This window comes from Manis pentadactyla, chromosome 5 (genome assembly GCF_030020395.1).
Source record: "Manis pentadactyla isolate mManPen7 chromosome 5, mManPen7.hap1, whole genome shotgun sequence".
NCBI classification, from domain to species: domain Eukaryota; kingdom Metazoa; phylum Chordata; class Mammalia; order Pholidota; family Manidae; genus Manis; species Manis pentadactyla.
In genome coordinates this window covers 121,610,360-121,633,274 of record NC_080023.1, presented here as the reverse complement: position 1 = coordinate 121,633,274, position 22,915 = coordinate 121,610,360, and the positions used below count along the sequence as shown (strand labels likewise).

General features: G+C 35.4%; 1 protein-coding gene across 2 annotated transcripts in view; it reads left to right on the top strand.

The window, feature by feature from the left end:
• The window catches only part of SLC7A11 (solute carrier family 7 member 11), an 84,463-nt gene extending 61,853 nt beyond the window's left edge, over positions 1-22,610 (top strand). The window contains exon 12 of one of the 2 annotated variants that reach the window (XM_036927316.2): positions 21,920-22,610. In XM_036927316.2, the coding sequence (XP_036783211.1) occupies positions 21,920-21,939 (20 nt within the window). In that variant the 3' untranslated portion in view covers positions 21,940-22,610. Of the gene's footprint in view, positions 1-3,126; positions 5,256-21,919 lie in introns of those variants that run through there. The other variant, XM_036927229.2, reaches the window with a different exon arrangement.
• The last annotated feature ends 305 nt before the right edge of the window (positions 22,611-22,915 follow it).

Below are 22,915 nucleotides of genomic sequence, written 5' to 3'. Positions count from 1 at the left end.
AACCAGTGTCAAGGATCTTTTTCCCTCTCTTTTCTTCTAGTAGTTCTTTGGTTTCAGGTCTTACATTTAAATATGATTCACGTTGCATTAATTTTTGTGAGTGGCATAAATTAGAGGATGAGTTTCATTCCTTTGCATGTGGATGTACAGTTTTCCCAGCACATTATTGAAGAGACTGTCCTTTCCTCATTGGATGTTTTGGCACCGTTGTCAAAAATTAGTTGACTGTATAAATGGAGGATTATGTCTGGACTCTTCACTATATATACATTATTCTATGTGCCTAATTTGATACCAGTGCCAAACTGTTTTGATTCTTATAGCTTTTTTGTTGAATCTTGGAAGCAGATTGTTGGATCTTGGTTTTTTATCCATTTGTCTTAGATTTTTGAGAGTTTGATTATAATGTGACTTGGTAAAGTTTTCTTCGGGTTGAATTTGTTTGGGGATCTTTGAGCTTTCTGTACATTGATGGCCACATCTCTCCTCACATTTGGGAAGTTTTAGCCATTAAAAAAAAAATGTTTCTGTTCTTTCTACTTTTTATTTTCTTTTAGGTCTTCCATAATGTGGATATTGTTTCTTTTGATTATGTCCTACAGTTCACATAGTCTTTCTTTGATCCTTTTCATTCTAATTTCTTTATTCTCCTCAGACTGGATAATATCAAGAGATGTCTTCTAGCTCACAGATCCTTTCTTTTACCTGATTGAGCCTACTGTTGAAGCCATCTATTGCATTTTTCATTTCATTCATTCTATTCTTCACTTCCAGAATTTCTGTTTGGCCCTTTCTTATGATTTCTCTTTATTTGCTGAATTTCTCATTTTGTTTATGTAGTGTTTTCTGAGTTAATTGATTTATCTGCGTTCTTTTGAATCTCACTGAGCTTCCTTAAAATCATTATTTTGAATTCTTTTTTATATAATTCTCAGATCTCCATTTCCTTAAGCTCAGTTACTAGAGAATTATTGTGTCCCTTAGTGGTGTCATGTTTCATTGTTATTTCATGTTTCTCATGGGGTTTTTTGATGTCTGCATTTGAGAGTGCAGTCACCTCTTCCCCGTTTATGACTGGCTTCAGTAGGGAAAGACTTTCACCTGGAGGTGGCTGTAAGAGCATTTCCTTTAAGAGCTGTGGGATACAGGATCTTTGGTTTCTGGGAAGGTCCAGTAGAGTAGTCTCCATGCTAAGACTGCAGAGGACCTGTAGGTGACAGTGCCAAGTGTGGGCTATTGGGATCTTTGGAGGCTAAGGCTGCTGAGGTCTTCCTGTTCTCCCCACTCTTATTTTCCATGGGAGGAAGTCCCAGACAAGGAGACATCTGGTCTGGTATGCTGATGATACCCAGAGCCCTCACAGCAGTGCTGGAGCTGGTGTCCTAGAATCAGGTGTCAATGGAACTACCACAGAACCTAGGTCCTTGGGCATAGGTACGCTTGCTGTGGCCATGGCAGTGGTCTCTAGGGTGTAGGTATGTGCAGATATCCTGTGGAACTGGTACCTGGGTCTCAGAAGCTTGTTGCTGTGGCACCTGCTGGCGAGGGGAATGCAGTGTAGCAAGGGCCCAGGGTGCAGAACGCACTGGTATCACAGCCCAGGAATTGTGCCGCATGGCTCTGACAATGGCAGTTCAGAGCCACAGCCTGGGACCTGGGGGTGGGTTCAGGGCAGTGGTAGATTTGTGCAGTATTGGTGAGCCAGAGCCCTGACCTGAAGGCTGAGGGGAGGGCCTGGAAGGATGGTGGCACCCAGGCAAGGATGGTTCATAGCATCCCTCTGTGGGGGCAGGGACAGGGCTCAGTCCCTAGGTACAGCAGTTACAGGTCTGAACCTGAGCCTGCCGTGGAGGTGGGGCTCCAGGTAGTGGTAGTGTCCTGGGCAGTGACAGATCAGAGCTGCTGGAATCCAGGGAGTAGGACTCAGGCCATCAAGAGCCAGTTTTGGGAATAACAGTTGAGAGTCTTGTCCTGGGATTGAGGCCCAGGGGTGCTCAGGGCAGCAGCATGGCCCCAATAATGGCAGTCAGAGCATGACTTGGGACCTGGGAGAAGAGCTCACGAGGAGCTGCCTGATAGTGTGACAGTGTCCCAATCTGTGGCCAGGGTGGGCAAAGCAAAGTGGCAGCTCCCACCTCCTGTGTGGTGATGTGCTGAACATAGGTACAGCAGCAAGCGGGCCCCTGCAGGCCAGTCTCATCTCAGCAAAGGCTCCAGCTTCTGGGAGAAGGTGCAGAGAGGGGGCACTCCGGGTTGCTCCATCAGCTGGCATCAGGATCTTGGAAGACTGCGGGAGACCTCTGTAGCAAAAACTGTAACTGTCGCCAATCGTGAGGCTTGCTGGGCCTCCTGCTCCCCTATGTGTAGTGCACTTTCTCCAAGAGAATTCTTCCCAGTAGCTTCTGACTGGGAGATGGGATGCTGCAGGCAAAATGCTTCCTTTGCTTTTCTATGCGGCCATTCTTGATTTCTGAGCTCCACTAGCTTTTTTGTGTGTAGCTTGCTTATTTATTTATTTATTCAATTATTTAATTAATTAATTGTTTATTATTCTTTTTTTTTTTGTGGAGAAGATGAATGTTGGGGCCTATTAGCCCTCCATCTTGTTGATTCACCCAAGTCCCTTATTCTACAGATGAGGCAAGTGAGGTCCTGGGAGATAAAATGTTTTGCTCAGTAATACACTACAAGTTTGAGACTGGAAATTATATTCTGATTCTTCTCCTGATTGTGCTGAGGAATTGGTTGTAATTTCTTAGGTACCAAAACAACAAATCAGTTTTAAACTGAATGTGAAGTATATTTTTGAACATTTATTTATTTCTTGGTCTTATGTTCTCAAAATATTCTCAGCCTCCTGGTTCATGAATAAAAGTCCTTATTTGAATACAAAATATTAATGTATTCTTATTCTTGCTCAGAAGCCATCATGGGGAGTTACAGAAGTGACAAATAAATTAATTGAGCATGATGGGATTCTAATGAAGTAAATAATTCTTGAAAGTGCTCTATGAAATAGGCGGCTATGTGTTTTCAGTATTCAACCCCATATAATTCACATTTTGCTGTTTTCATGCATTTATGATTTCTGTGCATTTTAAATTTCTCTTCTCTCTTTCCTTGTAGACAGTATAACCAGAACATTACAAATAATACTGGAAGTTGTACCAGAAGAAGATTGTCATAAATTATGAATTACTGCATTTGAAATCTTGGCAATTTATCCTTGGTCTTGCCTTTGCCCAAAGGGCTGAAACAAAATACGGACCTTGACTTCATTGCATGAAATCCAAAAGTTTGCAATTTTAGTGATGGACTAAAGGAATCAGTCATTTCTATTAATATTATTTACTGTATTCCAACTGGTTTCTGAGGAGTTTAGTTACAATTCCATGTAGTTATAGGGGGCTGACATGCAATTATACCCCGAGTTTACATGATTCCTGAGTTCCTGATACCTACTCATCAAGGTTAGAGGGAAAGGTTACGGAATGGACAATTGCTTCTGTGGTTTTTCTCTATAACATATCTTATTGTGGCTAAGAACTTTCAAATTGAAGACTGAGATGTTTTCTGTACATTTGAGTTTTATAAAAATACTTTTTACATACTGTAGATGACTATACTGTGAAAAATACATGTCATCATTATAGATGGAGGAAAGAAAGAAATTGTATTTTACATTGGCATTGCATTGCTTCCCTCTAGGTAACAACTTAGATATCACTTATCTTTTAATGGATTATACTTAAATCATTTTAAACAAAGAACAAAGAGGATGCCTAATTTTAATCAGAAGAACTTGTAGGGACTATTGCTTATGAGACAAATCCAGAAATTATGTTTGAGTAAAAATCCTTGAGAATTTATTATGTTAGAATTTTTTTTTCCACTCATTATCAGGAAGTTCCACAGTTATGTGCCATTTTGTTTTCATGGCAGCCCATTTGCAGGAAAGGATTTAACAACTTTTTTAGAGTAAATAATAGTCAGTTTGGTATTAAATCCTCTTAAGCACAATAACTTGTTTCACTAATAATTTATCCCTTTATAAATGTATCTAAATAAGTGCATTTTTAAATCTTCAAATTTCGGTATCCATAGAAGACATCATCAAGAAATCATCAAGAAAGAAAATGCCCAAAATATTATGCCCAACACTATAATCATATCTGTATAGTGTTAGCAATTGTGAGCAGTTTTTTTATTTCATATATTTTTTTACATTATGATGAATTTTGACAGTCTGTACATTTCCTTTATACTTTTATATTCTGTTAAAAATATCTCTTTGAATCAAACTGTCCAGATCAATTAGGAAAAGGCATATGTTAATAAAAATCATTCCTCAATAAAAATTGAGGAAGAAATGTCACTGCTAAATAAGATTTACAACTGATATTTCTAAAATACTTCTACTTCTATATCTAGACCGTGTCAGTAATTTCCTCACCTTAAGTATCATTCAACTTGCAAAAGAGATAACTGATAACAAATTCACTGAAAAAGGAGAAGCTTTCATGATGTGTTATTCAGATGTCATTATACTGAATTTATAAAATATTCTGACATTTCAGATGAGTAATATAATGATGAAATCTGTTTACTACTATTTATACACATCTAAGATGAAACAGTCACAACCAGAGTATGTTTCATTCTTTAATTTTGAAAACAAGAACTTTTGAAAGAATAACACTGATTAAAATCATTAGCAGTGGATACAGAGTTCATAGAAACTGACCAAAGTAGAGATGATTGATGATTTATAATTTGAGGCAGTTCCAATTCACTAATTTCAGTTTTTGCTCTTGATAACATTTAATATATACCTGAGATAGACATTTTTTTTCAGCCAAACCTAGTGTTTAGGTCTTTAAATACATAATCATACAAAATCCTTCCTCTTTCTCTTACCATATGGTTTTCAAAATTTGATCCTGTAGTCTCTACTTCCTGTATCTATTCATCCACATTGCTCCCCACTATACTGTTGTGAGAGATAAAAATATATTTCCTTTATATCCCTGCTTTTTAAAAGTTGGCCTGTAAAATCTAAACCAGCAAAATCTTCTTGAGTTTTTTCTTATTTAATGAAAAAAGTGGTGAAGTCTTATGGAGAGGTTTGTGTAGCTCTTGACTGTTCCTGAAGTTTAATGTGCTTGTATTAACTGTGGCAGATAGGTCTCCTCATTTTATTTACTTGTTTATTTTTTATTCTAACATCTCTTTAAATATATCATTGTACAAGCTAATTAGAATACAAATTATTTTTTGCATCATTTTCAAAAATGACTTTTGCTTTGTTAAATTGATAATGCCATTATAATACCATTTTAACCAAACAGAAAGTCACTCAGTGATGTTTTTAAAAGACGATGAAGATCAAGCTATACTTCCACATATTTTTGAGATATATCAATGTAAGACACAGGGTTTCTGTCATCAGGGGATCAATATTCATAATTTTTATTCAGAACTGTATCATATCAAGCAGATTCTATTTTGAAAACTCTCCTGCACACTTTTATATATATGTATATTTTTATATTAAGTGAAAAAATTTTCTCATGTATTTAGAATTACATATACAACTTTATACATATATATAAACTATTACTTGTGATATACTTATACCAGTGTGCATATTCATATTATGAGTTTATATACATACTATGAGCTTATTATAACACAAACAGTAAAAGTGGACAATACAATTTAAGACAACTAATATACTATTTTCAAATGTAGTACACTTTTGCCGTATACATAAAGTCTCAAGTATTTAATTGTGAATTAAACAGTGTAGTAAAGATTCCAAAAGTTAAAACAATTTAATTTAAAAAATAGATTGATTCTCCTTTCACAATAATGAATAATTCAGAAAATGTTTAAAACCCATTTTTTTAAATACTAGGTTATTTTCCTTAGGTCAAATGAAGAAAACTGGACTATTATAAATGGTGCATTTGGTCACCTGGAAGTAGATCCTGTTTTTGTCTTTCTTTAGGAGATTAAAGATTTGTCCTAGAAAGGATGGCTGACTCCAGAACCAAATGTAAACATTAGGAGCGTGCCCTGGACACACATGCATGTGTGCTTATACTATATTTCCCCCACTCTGCTGGCACAAAGCTAGGAAAGATTATTTGGTTACATTAATGACATATGGCAGTATTTCTAACACTAAAATATGCACATAGAAACACATTTCAAGGTTGCCCTATGAGTCTGGTAAAATTGTTTCCCCAATTGCTATTTGATATATATCAACAGATGGTTAACCTGTGTATAATTACCAAACTTAAGGGAATTCATCATGAACTGTAATCAGCCTTCAGGAAACTCATTATTTTGTCATTATTTAGATGAATGCAATGCTAACTAAGAAAGGGAGCATCCTTGACCTATACAGGCATACCTTGGAGATAATTGAAGGTTGGTTCCAGACCACTGCAATGAAGTGAATATTGCAATAAAGTGAGTCAGATGAATTTTTGGTTTCCCAGTGCATATAAAAGTTATGTTTGCACTATACTATAGTCTATCAGATGTGCAATAGCATTATGTCTAAAAGAAGTACATACCTTAATTAAAAAGTACTTTGTTGTTAAAAAATTTTAGCCATCATCTGAGTTGTCAGCAAGTCAATATCACTGATCACAGATCACCATGACAAATATAATAATGAAAAAGTTTGAAATGCTGTAAGAATTACCAAAATGTGACATAAGGAGTGAGCAAATGCTGTTAGAAAACTGGCACTGATAGATTTGCTAAAATCAGGACTGTCACAAACCTTGCAGAGTTATGTCTTTTGCAGCAGTGACCATATTTGTAAAAAAGGCAGCATCTGCAAAGTGCAATACAGTGAAGCACAACAAAACAGGTATGCCTGTAGTTGATTTCTTATAATTGAGATACAGGTTATAAAAAGATAAAAATCTGAAGATAAGAGTACCAGGAAATGAAGGTAGTATGTGAATAGAGGTAACAAATTTTGGTGTAATTTATAATTCAATGTAGTAGCATAGAGAAAATATAGTATAAAAAATTAAAAATTGTCCACTGTGCATAGCTGGATATCCCAAGAAGCTAATGAAATGTAGGCTTCAGTGCCCCTCATTTAGACATACTCCTTCCAAGGTCCTGTCCCTAATTTTGCATTAAGTACTTTATAATGATTTTCTTGAAGGAGATCAGCAAAATTGTATATACTTCTGGCCTTAGAAAATCTGCATGTATCCCTGTAAGATAAAATAACTCGCAATACTTTTGCTATTAGAACAAAGCATGGGGTATTTGTAGGACATATTTTTAAATAATAAAATAGTTAATTGAAGTATCTCTACAAAAATGTGATTTATAAGAAGAGTTTCACTTTTGACATTTTATATGTCAGTTCTAAGTGATAGACAATGAATGGAATTTTAATTGTAGCTCTTTTTCTTAGTTTGGAAAGAAATATAGAGAGATTTGGGATTTGAGTACAGGTGAGTCAAGGAATTGGTCTTGACTTAAATGTGATCTTGCTTCATTTTATCCTGCATGGTATGCTGTATGTTGGTGCTGATGATGTTTACAGAGTTACATTTTACTTTCCTAACCATTCAAAGTCTAGAATTAAGACATGGCATTATATAACTGACAAGAAGCTTGTGGTGGATATAAATTAGAGTAGATAAGTCATCTTGACAGCTCCTGTTTACATTATTTATATAAGGTAAAAGAACTATTACCTAAAAATGTATTTTAGTTTAATTTCCCCATAAACAGTATTTTTAATCCACTTCAATGTATGTGTAACACCTAAAAGTATAACTTTTAGGTAGTATTAGTACTGTACTTAAAAATATCTTTTAATAGTCAGTTTTGGAGATAATCCTTTATGTTGCATTTTCAAGTCAGCTAGTGTCTAAAAAATAAATGCTTGGTCTATTTTTGGATCTGTTACAGATTCACAAAGATACACATCATGGTCTCACAGAAAACTCATCAGTTTTCCTTATGTTGTGAGATACTGTTCTTTTGATTTAGACTTCATAAGGATATTAATTCGATTCTTTTGATCCATTTCTGTTTTCTTTGAATGAATCAATGACTTCCCTTGTTTTATGTTTTATATGTTGACATGAAATCCTCAAGACAGGAATGAGTCTTATTTTGAATTTTTACAATTACCTGGATATTCTTGTTGTGAATCACTTTGGTTTACTTCCTTGAGAGTCCCCACCCTCTTTGTTTGTGTCACCATCGGCTTTAAAGTATCACTGGAGTATGGTTACAGTCTCCAAATAGTCATCTGTTACATGTGTATATTTCAACTAGTTGGATCAAGGTACATTTGTGGTATCAATAACTGCCTTAGCGGTTTTATAGATAACAATTCTCTCAAGAAACTATGGAGCATTAGGCATCTGAGAGCCATGCAGATAGATGCACTGAACGTACTTTCTTCCCTCTGCATACATACTACTGATTTTTTTAAAAGTATGACTTTCAAGTGAATTAACTTATTGGTTAGAAGGCTTCCTTGCTGAGCCTTATTACCTCTTATTAAACCTCTCAAGGCCATGCTGAAAGCTAGAAAAGCAAAGATTAATGCAGAGTTATGTCTTTTGCAGCAGTGACCGTATTTGAGCACTTCATGCAACAGGGTATTTTGCACAGCATCTGTGGGAAAGCATACTAGGCCTTTGGATATCACATCTTATAATTGGTTGGGTTGTGAGTGGCCAGACTTAAATGAGGATTCTGAGGTTAGGCCTCACTTACTCCTTCTAATTAACATTCTTCAGCTCATAGTTGGAAACTCATTCATATCACACTGGAAAGCAATGTAATGTGGCTCCCTGGTTCTAGGTTTGAATTTCCTTATTTCAAAACATTTCTGAATTATTTTTTTCCTAGAATTTCTCCTTTATTCCAAATTTCCATTTACTAATGTAATATAAAGAATACTCTGTTAAAGTAGAAAAACTCTGGAGAAATAAAACACAATTTCAAATGAATGTATGCTTAGAATAGAAATGATCTACATTAAACTACTGTGTATATTAATGATTTCAAACACTACCATGTAGCACTTTTTAATTATTCTAGAAGCAAGAGCAATATACGTAGCTATAGTTACACATATAGCACAAGAATCCACCAAAATTTTAAGTACTTTGGGATTATTTCAATCCAGACCCCCTCGGGGAAATATTTCACCTAATAGTTTCCCTTGTGAAAGTTATTACTAGAATAATAAGTCTGGAACTGAACTGTTGATACTGACATTTTGAAAACCAGATTCTTCTGTTGACATTACCATGTTCTGAGAGTGGTATATTGCTTTACTCTTTTAGGATAATGGTTATTTTGAACACAGGCATTGGCTCCAGATTCTCTTTGTAAATGAATTTCAGTACAATAGTAATGAGTTTTCAATGGTACCTCTCAACATTTTGAGAACTTTGCAAACATAAACCTCAGATATATTAAGAGTGCATTGTGTGTAGTACCATAAAACACACTGTCTTCTCTCCATGCCATATTGGTGAACAAACATGGAGCTGTGTTTTACTGATGCTGAACTGTGGCTGCCTTTGGTTTTATAATAAGCACAAGTCAGAAAAAGGCAAGACGAACGACCTCTTGTACTGAATGCTTGGTAAACTTAATTTGTCCTACTTTTCTGACAAAGATTTAACTCTAGGTTTCATACAGTTTAGTTTTTACAGTGGCTTAGATGGTAGTGATGCACTGGCAGAGATGGTTTTTAGGTATTGATTCAGAATACATTTTATGATGAATCTTTCGTGTGTTTTTTATTATATGTATATCTGTATTGTACTTTATAAAAAAGAGCTTAATGAGCTTTGTGTTAAAATCTGACCTAGTAACAGTAAGTTCTTTTTCAATTATCCCGGGGTAGAACAATCTGTATGTGCATTGGTATATTCATATTAAAATGTTATTAGGTACTATATATGAATGTATATTTAAGTGCCTTTATATTCTATGGCAGCATCAATAATATGCCAATGGAATCCATTTAGCCCAGTGAGAAAGTCATAGGTTACTCTGGAGGTTGTGCTGGCGGCTATCTCTCTGATCTTTGCTTAAATTGTAATTTATAGACCAGCTACATCCCTTAACTTGGATCTGGAATGCATTTGTCTTGACCTTGTACCATTCCCCTAAATGGGGTGTGGGAGAACAGTGGGCTTCGCCTGGGGATCTAAAATGCAGGAACAGAGAAATCCAACAGAGGAAGAAAGAGTCTCAATGTCTTAAATGGTCCTCATCTGTGGTGGGGGTGAAAGTTGGTAAAGGAGTTTGTGTGTCTTTTATACAAAAATCACACAGTGTCTTATATTAATAATTCTTAAAGAGCAAAATTCCTTTTCTGCATCTACATTCCAACTGTATTAGGAGGACTAGGATATTTAACTATGAGAATACAAATGGTGCAAAGGGACTTTCATTTGTGGATTGTGTTGTGTTTCTTAGTTTTTTTCTGGCACTGATGCCTAGACCAGCATGTGATATGTGAAATTAAATGTATTTTTCTACAGCTTAATGATTTCCCTCTGGGGAGAGTTCTGGTACAGCAATCACATTGCCAGATGGTGTTTATGGGCTATTTGTGTAAATGGTAAGACACTATGAAATAAGTGTTCTTTCATCTGATGGAAACTCTTGACACATGTGTTTTTGTATGGAATAAATTTGGGGGCAATATGATGTCACTCAATTCTGCATTGGATTTAATTCTGTATTTATGTATATGTATACCTATCATTCTTCTCGTTGCTTCAAACTTTGTATCTATGTTTTTTGTACATATTTTTACTTGAAAATATTTTAAATGGAAATTAATAAACATTTGATAGTTTACATAATAAAAATCATGTTTTGCTTTTTAGTCATTGTTTTTCTAGCAGTGGACATTCCATTAAATTGAAGGCCTTGGTTTCAATGATTAGATTTACCTATCACTGATTCTGTGAATTTGTTAGAGTACATCAATTTCCTATACTAGAAACTGAAAGTGATGACAGATTCAGTAAACATGGTAGATTCTTCCTCCTCATGACCTACATCCTTCTGTCCTCTGGTCCAAAATATCTAGCAATTTTCCTCTTCTATTTTCACCTATCCTACTTCATTCTTCTCATTTCTTGTCTCTTAACAAAAGTCTCATCTCTTGTCCATCTCTAATTCAGCCTTCACACATTTCCCCAGAATCTTCTTTTTGAAGCAAAAATATGATAAACATCTTCAATAGTTTCACATTTATTTATTTTCTCCAGATGGATAACATTTACACTCCTTTATGTCGCACTACTGACTTCCATAATCTGCCACCTTTGTTTCTCCACTTACAAATGACCACTTTCCACACTCCCTGAAGCCATATTAAATGTCTTTTCAGTAGTATAACAAAGAAAAAATGTCATTATTTCATTTGACACACTGCAGATTCTTACAGGAATTGTATTTTCCTCTCACATTCCTGTCTTGTACTCCCCACATGCAAACTCTCACCCAGCATTCAGAACTGAGTTCAAAAGTCACCTCTTCCGGAAACCTCTACCGAGCTAGTTCAGGACTGACCCCTGAATATCTTCACTGTCTTGGGTGTACCTCTTCTGTAGAACTCATTGTACACCATTGGAGTTGATTTACCTGACTCCTTTCTCTGCCTGGATCTGCCACTGTTGTCTTTCACTGACTAAAACATAGTAAGCACTCAGTTAATACTTATTAAATTCATAAATTCAATAAATGAATGAATGAACAAATTACTTTTACTCATTAGGTTTCATGATAAGCTTTTCTTAGAAGTGGTTTTTATTACCTCTAAATTTAAGCAATCCGTTAGATTCTCTGGAAAGAATATTTCTGTGCAATGCCTTGCCTTCAGAGGGTAAGAAAACTGCCCAGGGAGTTTCGTTCTCTCCTCCCTCCCCTCCCTCCCCTCCCTGCTACCTCTCCTCTTCTCCTTCCCTTTTTCTTTCTCCACTCTTCCTTCCACCCCCAGTTCATGTAGGCAGGTGGGTCTTGATGAAGACAATGAACAGTCAAATATCCTACTATGAACTCTTCCTGGGAAAAGACATTTAGGTTCCTATATTTTTGATAAGGTATCTTTTTCATAATAATAACTTGATAAAAATAACAGTTTGACATGTAGAGCAGAAGGTAACCCAAATTTTTGATGACCCAACTTCTCTTTGAAATAGACATAGGAGATTAAGTAGTACTTTTCCCTGGTTAAATGTTTTGGGAGGAAACAACAACAAAAAACTCTAATGACTTTGACATCTGTTAAATTTAAACGATTTTGAAAAGAAATACAAACCATGTGGTATGTAGATACACTTACTTTAAACTTACTGAACATGTCTGGAAATGTGTTTAATGAAAATAAATAGCAAATATTTGATAATACATAATGGCTAATAATTTTGTTTTTAATCTGTAGGCTGTTTAACATGCTGGTTTAGGCTCACAGAGGCTTTTGCAACTGAATTCTCTAATAATTCTCTACTTGAATCTTAAGGCTATGTCTAATTTCTAAAGGCGAGATGATGATGTGTGCTGGGATGGGGCGGGCAGTCCATGTGTGACTGCACTGCTGCTTTGCCTCCATTTGCCCTAAAAATAATATTTGCAGACTTCCTAGAGATCTGACTTTGAAGGTCAGGTCTTTATAACCATCTTAGTGTTTTTATAGTCTTAAGCTTAAGAACACTTAGTCACCAGCAGGCACTGGTTAAAACTTTGATGTAAAAATATTTGATGTTTGAAAGAATTCAGAAATAAAATATAATTAGAATTCAATACCCCTTAAATTTTTAGCTTTGAAGATTTGTTAATGTCTGAAAGACATGAAACAGGATTTCAAAGATGTTAATTCAGGTTAAATACTATAAAAATAGAAATACCCTTTAGCCATAATATAACAACTTATTAAGTATAAATGAGTATAACCCTAAGAAATGTGTGAGCAAGTCAGTTATTTTCCTCTCCTTTCAATTTTTTAAAAAATAAACTAATCTTATTTTTGTAATAGTAACTAACATTGTAATTATATAACATGTCATTATTGCCATCATGTAATCTATTTCCTAAAATTTAGCGATATCATAAAAACTTCTTTCATGTTCTGAGTTCTGCCTTAAACTTCTGTTTACTTCTTACTCCCATGTTGCCATATTCCTTTCAGAATTTGTTACTCAAGGAGCTAAAGTCAAATTTTAATTATTCATTCAACGATCATTCACTAAGCTCCTCCCCTATGCCAAGAAACACAGTAGGTGCTAGAGATACAACAGTTAACAGTATCACCTTGCTTCATGGAGTTGGGGAAATAGATATTTTTTCTTAACTGTTCAAATGTAAAGTTAAAAATTAGGATAAGTCTCAGGTGTGTAATACCCAGACATGATCTGGTCTGGGAAGTTTGAGGAGGGCTTTCCTGAGGATATAATACGAATTGATATTGAAGGATGGATTCACATCAACTATGGAGGTAGAATGAGGAGTGTTGAAGACAAAGTGGACTGTGAAATAAAGGCCCTGAGCCAGAAAAAGCAAGACTTGTTTAAGGAAATAAACACAAGACTTGTGCAACTAGAGCACAAAAATGCATAATGCATCTCTAGAGAGGAGCAATTGTAGAGGACTTAGAAGTCAACGTTCAAGATTTTGGTCTTTACCCAGTACAATGGAGATGGCACAGGCCAATGAAATTCACACATAATATGAACACTGAACTCTATCAAAATTTCAAATCTTACCCTCTCCTAAAATCTCTGAATAAAATTCTTTCAAATAATAAACAATAATTTCCATTTTGCATCTTTTTTTATTATTGTTATATTTTACCCAGTTGGTTCACACTGCCAAAAGTGTTTATAAACTTCAATAGGCTTAAAATATATATTTTGAAAAAAAGTACTTGCAGAAATTATATGACCAACCAATGAGCAAAATCTGTTTTTCCAGAAGTGTTATTGTCTCTCCTTAGAATGTTTTCCCTCCTCTCTTCCAAGTTAGATTCTATCTGATCTACATTGTTGAACATTCACCATCATCTCTAGGATGGTTTGTGATTTATTTTTGAGAAATGTTCTTCTGATGCTATAATTTTTTAACCTAGTCTTAACTTCTAAAATTTATTTTTTGCCCAAATGAAAACATTAAACAAAAGCTATCTTGCATGACATAAAATTAACAGAAGTAAAGGAATCCTTCATTTGACTAATGGCTTCATGTGAAAAATGCCAATACCCTAAAATTATGTGAGGATTTTTTGAGTTCTGTAGAAATACAGAGAATGAATTTTTAGTTTTTTCCCCACTCTTTATAATTCACAATGGATGATAAAAGTTTCTTTGAGCAAGATAACAAGAATTTTATTTAAGGAATTAGGGAAATATAGTAAGAAAAATTATTTGAAATTATTTAAAGAACGCTTCCTTGGAAAACAGAATTTTCTGATATAGTCCCCACTCTTAGCTTTACTGAGATATAATTGACAAATAACACTGTGTAAGTTTAATGTGTACAATGTGATGATTTGATATATGTATGCATTATGAAATGATTAAGGCTAGTTAACACATTTATCACCTCATATAGTTGCCCCTTTTTTTGTGGTGATAACATTGGAGGTTTACTCTTTTCAAGTGACTTTCTAAGAAACTTTCAAAAAGCAAGTTTCAAATGAACATTTTCATTTTCTATTCCTCTGTCATCAGACACTTAGGTTGTATTTTTAGCTGTTGTGGATAGTGCCACAATGTCCGTGGAAACGCAGCTGTCTCCTCAGGACCCTGACTTTCTCTCCTCTGGGTGTATACCCAGAAGTGGGATTGTGGATCATATGGTAGCTCTATTTTTAATTTTTCTGGGAGCTTCCACACTCTCTCCCATTGCAGCTGCACCAATTTACATTCCCACTAACAATGCAAGGCACCCTTTATCCACATCTCGTCAATACTTATCTTTTGTCTAATTGATAATAGCCATTCTAGTAGCTTATTTTCATGTATTTGTTGGCCATCTGTATATCTTTTTGGAAAATGCTTATTCAGATCATCTGCCCATTTTTAAAATGTATTTTGTTTTGTTTGCTATTGAATTATAGGAGTTCTTGTATATTTTGGATATTAATCCCTAATCAAATATAAGGTCAAAAAATACTTTCTCCTATAGGTTGCCTTTTCCATTTTTTATTGTTTATTTTGCTGTTCAGAAGTATTTTAGTCTAATTTAGTTCCTCTTATTCAATTTCATTTTGTCATTTGTATTCTCTGTGTCATCTCCAAAATCATCATTGCAAAGACCAATGTCAAGAATCTTCTGTACATTTTCTTCTAGGAGTTTTATGGTTTCAGGTTTTACATTTTAGTTTTTAATCCATTTTGAGTTAATTTTTATGAGTGGTGTAAATAAGTAAGTAAAATGGGTCCAATTCAATTCTTCTGCATGTGATTTTTCAGTTTTCTCAGTACCATTTATTGAAGACTGCCCTTTCGCTATTGAGTTTTCTAGGTTCCCATGTCAAATTCTAGTTGAATGTACATGCAAGGGTTTATTTCTGGGCTCTTGATTTGTACCATTGATCCATGTGTCTGTTCGTATGTCAGTACCACACTTAGATCACTATAGCTTTGTAATATAGGGTGAAATCAGGAAGTATAATGCATCCAGCTTTGTTCTTTTTTCTAAGATTGCCTTGGTTATTCAAAAACTTTTATGATTCCATAGATATTATAGGATTTTTTTCTATTTCTGTGAAAAATGTCATGTGGATTTTTATTGTAATTGCATTGACTCTATAGATCATTTGGGTGGTATGGACATGTGATAGTCGTAAGTCTCCTCATCCATGAACATGAGATACCTTTTCATTTGTCTTCTTCAGTTTCATTCAAAAGCATTGTCTTACACTTTTCAATATACAGATCTTTCACCTCCTTGGTTAAATTTATTCCTAAAAGTATTTTATTTCTTTTGATGTTATGAAACAGGGAGTTTTCTTTAGTTATTTTTCAGACAGTTTGTTGTTAGTGTATAGAAATATAACTGAATTTTGCATGTCAATTGTGTCTCCTGAAACTTTATTGAATTTGTTTACTTGTTCTAAAGTTTTTTTTGTGTGTGGAGTATTTAGAGTTTACTAACCATATGATCATATTACCTGCAAACAAAGATAATTTTACTTCTTCCTTTCTGATTTAGATTCTTTTTATTTATTTTTCTTGCCTAATTATTCTGGCTAGGATTTCCAGTGCTACGTGAGAGTGGATGCTCTTGTCTTGTTCCTGGTCTTAGAAAAGCTTTCAAGTTTTCACCATTAAGTATGATAGCTATTTGTCATATATGGCCTGTATTATGTTTGGATATATTCCTTCTATCCCTAATTTGTTGAGTCTTTAATCATGAAATGATGTTCTGTTTTGTCAAATGCTTTTTCTGATCTTTTGAGATTATATTATTTTTATCTTTCATTCTGTTAAAGTGCTATATAATGTTTATTGATTTGTATACATTGTACCATCTTTACATCCCAGGAATAAATCCCACTTGGTGATTGCATATGATCCTTTTAATGTGCTATTAAAATTGGGTTGCTAGTATTTCATTAAGAATTTTTAAATCTATGTTCATCAGGCTGGGCTCCCCTCTTGGATGGTGCTACTGGCTGAGCTCTATGTTCAGGTTGGACCACAGGCTGGGATCTCTGATTGAGCAGTCTACTTGGCTGTGTTCCACTATTGGGCAAGATCTCTTGGCTGGAATCCCTGGTTGAGCAGGCCTGCCAGCTGTACTTTGCAGCTGGGTGGTGTTGGAGGCTGTGCCCCAATGTCAGGCAGGGTTGCTAGTTGGGCTCCGGCAACAGGGCCATAGGTTATGCTCTATGACTGAGTGGGGGTGCTGGCTAGGCTTGCTACCTACTACAAGCCACAGGATGTACTCAGCAATTGAGCAGTACCATAGGCTAGCTCCAAGGTTGTCTGGGGTCACTCTACGGGCTCCCTTGCAGGCAGGGTTGGAGGTTTGCTCTGCATTTGGGCAGGGCTACTGGCTTGGCTGCCTGAACAGGGTTATAAGATGGGCCACACAGCTTCTCAGGATCTCTGGCTAGGCTTGTTAAGTGTTTGGATGGGGCAGCTGACATTTTCCTCACCCAGGAGGAGGGCCATAGAATGTGATCTGCAGTTTCCCAAGGTACTGGCCAGACAGAAGATTTGAGTTTGAGTTTGAGTTTTTTCTCTTGATTAGAGGAGATGTATAAACTCAGGCATTGAATAGAAAAGGCCACTACATGAAAGAATAAAGCTTAGTAGAGTCACACAGAGACACAAAGATAAGAAATGAGGAGTGAATATGTCACAGTTTCCTGTGGCTTTCCAGCTCCATGTCTGGAGCCCTTTCTGAGACCAAACTGCATCCCTGACAAATGGTTGTTCAAGACATGGCTATATCCTTATCATATTCCTTCTTTTGTTTCAATTACTTGAATTGATTTCTGTTACTTGCATCCAAAATAGTCCATAAAATAATATAATATATAATATATAATAAATATATCACAAGCTTATTAAGGCTGAAACACGCTTGTTAAGGCTTAAAATTGTGTATTTGAGTGCTTCTGATGTCAGAAGATAATAGGAAAATCTTTGTTTGGCATCTTTTCACTTATCACATACCTGAAACCACAAAGCCCAAATGGCTTGTCAACTTGAACAAAATATGAGAAATAGAGGATGTCATCAATGGAAGTATTCTGAAACTACAGTATGTCGTGTCATCACCCAAAACAGGCATCCATCTAGACCCAATAAGTCTAAGTAGGTGCCCACTTCCATTTCAGTTTTCCTTCCTCACTACATTTCCTACCTAGGTCATGCAAGCTTACCCAGTGGGGCTCTGCTTTGGTATTTTTATACTCTCTCCAATAGAAAGTCGTCAAGTCACATCATCTTCAACTGCCAATTTTCTTAACTTATTTAATTAAAAAATATTTGTTGAGTAATTGATGTTCTCCATGCACCATGCTTAAGTTACATTGTGGATACAAAATGCAAAAGACATATTTTCTGAACCCAAAGGTGCATTTCTATGCACACTACTCCTAACTAAGATGGGTGGGGGAGCAGAGGAGATGTTTTTCTCCCTTGGTTGTTATTTACTTCCACGTAGAAAGAACAATGTTAGTAAAACAGCCTTAGCCTCATTCTAGAGGAGTGGGTCTTAATCTTAGTGGTAAGTTTGGAAGGGAAAAGATAATTGATTATGTGTCTTCTCTCTTGGGAGCCACCTTGGTCACAGAGGGCATTAATTCTGCTGTGCTGCTCTATCTCTTAAGTTTTATAGTGTTAGAGAACTGTGGGAAGAGGTATGAAATAGTACAAGACTGCCTGCAGTGGGCTGGGAAAATATTTCTAACCCTAGAGTTCAATATTGGAAAGCCCACTTGCCCGTAACTATGAATCACTTTCTACTATATAGCTGTGTCAGCAATAAATGTGATTTTTGTGCTCCTGTCTGCCTTATAGTTTTGATTAACATCTTAATTGGATTATAATTCAAATGGGGAAGAGAAGTGATATTTACAAGCCACCCTAAGTATATTAAAATATGTGTCTTGAATCCTCTTCTCTCACCTGAGTTCCTACCCATAATCTAAAGATCAGAGGAGGTATCTGGATGGAATTTTGACTACTTCAAATTTGTCACATCATAAATAGAAATGTACTGTAATCTCCAATGACCTCAATTTTTGTGTATTTTCTATCCTTGACTTTACTTAGACTTAACTCTAATGAACCAAAAGCATAGTTTGCTTTGCATACATGCTTTTTCTCAAATTGTAAACCACACACACATCATCCAAAATCAACCTCTAGAACCACTTGACCATATCTTCCAAATGATTAAGCCCAATACTTATCCTTTAGTACATTTAAAGTTGTAATACAGAGTTTCAAGTTAATCACATACTGTATTAAATTGTGTGTTCTTTAGGCTTATTATAGATTCTTTATCAAAGTTGTATTACTTGAGTTCTAAGAACTGAAGAATCATGGTACATTTCCCATCTCATAAAATTCATTGTTAATCATGTAGTAGATACAAAATAAATATTTAATGACTGATTGACTTATAAATAAAACAAAGTAATTGTCTTCACCTAACAGCTGGTTTAATTTAATAGTCTGAAATTTAAGAGTGATTTGATAATCAGAATATCTTCTCTGGCCTCTTTGACTTTCCCTGTTGCTCTAGGCAAGCTATTTTAGCTGTTTTGGAATCATTTTCTTAGTCAAAAAATGGAAGTCAGATTTGTCATCTGTCTTATTCATAGAGAGTGGTGAAGAGTATCTAAGTCAATGCAAAGCACATGGCTAATACAAAGTTTAATAAAAATGATAAATAACATCTATTACAAAATTGAGCCACTGCTCAATTTCTTCTGCCCTTTGATTCAATATTCTCTTACTGAAATCTGAGAGTTTTAATTTGAGAAAGCACTTTACTAATAATCATAGACTTTCTACATTAACCTTTACTTATCATTAGGCACACCTGGGTGGTATCAAATCATTCTCTTAAGGAAATCAATATATCACTATAAGTGCATAGAGAAACATCTGGTAATGGAACTTCAGGAAAGGGAAACCTGGGTCTGAAAGAACTAACAACTACCTGCAAACAAGATGCCTTTGTGAAGAATCTAGAACCTATGGGTGAGGCTGAACCTTAGACTGCCCCCCACCACACACACACACACACAAGAAAAACCACATTTGAAGGGTAAGACAAATGGTTTCACTTTGACTTCATCTCCCTTCCTCCAGGCCAGCATAACCCAAACCTAAGGGTCCCCCAACCTATGATTTCTCTAGTGGGAAGAGGAGAGCCCAAGTGGATACTGTTTCCCCAGCATTCCGGGAAGCTTCCTAGGGGACCCACTTAGGTATTGCCTCATGGGATCACTGAGGGAATCAGCTACAGATGAAGAAGGGGAGCAGGCTCACAGTAACAGGCATGCAGACCTCGGCTGTCTTCCTTCCGGCAGCAGTGCCTGACTGTATTACAGCCAGCTGCCCTGCACATATGCAGATGCACCTAGTGGCCCTGGCTGGCTATGGAGCTTGGCGGGCAGTTCTGCACAGTTTGGGTCCAAAGCCAGTGGGCTGTCCCAGTTGCAGATCCCATTCTGTGACCCCACTCAGATAGTGAAGCAATTCCAGTCCAGTGCTGTACAGAGAGGCTAGGGACCCTGGGAATTTTAGTCACAATTACAGGTAACAAAGTTTAACTCTAAGCAGATTCCAAAAATGTCCCTTGGGTCCCTGTACAAGTGAATGGATGAATGGTTTTGAGGAAGCAGAATTCCCAGAGACTGTACTAACTCCCAAGATTTCCTGTAGACACACACACACTGCATACATACAGACATGAACACAAAGCATGAATAAAGAAATTGGAAGACTAGGAAAAGTGACATGCACTCTTTTATCTTATCTTAGTGATAAGATAAAAATGACTAATGCTTAGCAAATATATATTATGTGCCTTTAGCACTGTTCTAAGCACTAACTATATACCAACTCACTTAATCCTCATGACAACTTTATAAGGTCCACACTCTTAGTAAGAAACTGAGGCAAATTAGAGTCAAATAGTTTGTCCAAAGTCACACAGCAAGTGTCTGGAATATTTTACATGTCTTTAAATACAAGCATTTAAAAATTATTCCTATTCTCCAGTCACCAAATGTTTTATTTTCAGTCTGTCCATAAGTATTGAAATTTCTTTGCTTACTGGGCAAAAGCAGAAGAAACTGCCGCCAGTAGGAGAATGGATGACGAATATTACTGGTTCTTTAGGATACCCATAGGCCATAGGCACACTGGTGTGTATCTGGTCAGCACCATACCTAGCTGTGGGGAGATGTTAAGAGCGGAAGTATTTTTGGGAGGTTCTCTCATCACTGGAACATCCTGTTAAATAGAAAGGCATTACTAATTTAGTAATTACTATTACTAAATTATAGGCCTTGTTTCAGCCATCTTGTCATGAGGCCAGAGCTAGTAAAAATGACTCTACTTCTAATTACTAGTTCTACATTCCTCTTGGTTTCAGAGATTTTTTGGTAAGGATGGAGTGGGGACAAGCAATAGAATAACAGGGAGATTTGAAAAAATTACCAATTTTATTTGAAGATTTTAACACTTCCTCAGAAATTTAGATCAAATCCACAAGACATGAAGATATAGAATGTTTGAAAATTATAATTAATTGTATACATTAATTTGCATACATTAATTTACATAATTATATAATTATATACCTTTTATTTATATATAATTATACCTATTTTACAGTCAATAAGCAAATACTATTTTTGAGCACCATGAAGCATTCACAAAAATTGAGTTTCTACTGAGACTTGATAAAACCAACTAAGTCTCAAGGAGTTAATATCTTGGACACTATGACAATAATAGAGCAAAATTAGAAATCAATAATAAAAGGAGAGCTTAAAAAGTCTATATTTGTAATCTTAAAAATTGACTTCTAAGCAACTGGGGCACAAAAAATTTACAAAATATTTAGAACTAGATGATAATGAAGAAAACAAGGTGACTTTATTAGGTTACAGGTAGACCTTTCTGAGAAGGAAATGGAGAAGGCAAGTGGAATGGAAATGTGGGTACAGAGGAAAATAACAATAACAACAACACAATAGCAGTGTAGCAGAACCAGGGAAGTGACTGCACAGTACCATTGTGATGAAGGGCCATGAACTGAGGAACTGCTTAATAGTATTTTTTAAAGACAGTAGTTTTGAATGAATTAACTGCAATAATGGATAAGAATGTGTTCCATTAAAACCGGTTTTCAGAAAAGAAGAGGAGTCATTGAACAAGAAATTAAAATGATATGGAGGAGCTGTGGTAGAAATGCATGTGCCAGTGAGGGAACTGTCAGTGCATGTTGTAAAATACTCAACTCGTTCAGTCACTTATGCATCTGAGGTCCATAAAAGGGAGAGCAAAAAAGAAGAATAGGATGGTTAGTTTGCATGTTAGCCAAGGAAGTCCATCTCACCCATAGATTAGTGCAATCCCTTGCTTCATTAACTAGGAAATTCACAACTATTTTCTAGATTTCAGAGAAAAAAATGTGGAACAAACTTTCTCACTCTTCAGCTTTCTTGGCAGAACTTCTTACCTAATAATCTGAAGTTTCCAGATAATGTGATTTTCAATGCTAATATCACATGATATTCTCCTGATATACCTTTAACTTTAACTCTGCCATAAATGAAGCAACAAAAAGAATGCTTGAAATTGACTTATTAACCTTTTAGCTATATAATAAGATAAATGTGGCAATGGAAGTTCATTCCAAGGACTTTCATTTGAGTTCCAACATGAATATAGATTTTATATTACTGCTTTATCATATAAATATTTTTCCTTCATTTACCAAATACCTGAGTCATACTTTCATGAGACAAGTGCAAAGTCTTTTAAACTAGAAGTTTACCACTACAACCTTGATGTGCTTTATACATTTCCTATCTTAGATGTATTTTCCAGGCCTTAAATAATTGAATGGTTTGTGATGCTTCATCACATGTATTAAAATTTCTTTCACTGATGACATGTTGCTGTCACAGTTCCTCAATATTATTCCAATTTGCTGTAAAGTCCCTTCCCTTTGCTAGAAACTGACCTTTATATATATAGCTGTACAATACTATGTAGTTTAAATTCAATGGTTTAATTCATTCAACAAATAATAAACAACTACCATGTGCCTGACTGAATGTTGTGCACTCAAAGATAAAGCACAGTTTTTCTCAACTGATTAACAATCTGATGAAAAAGAGACT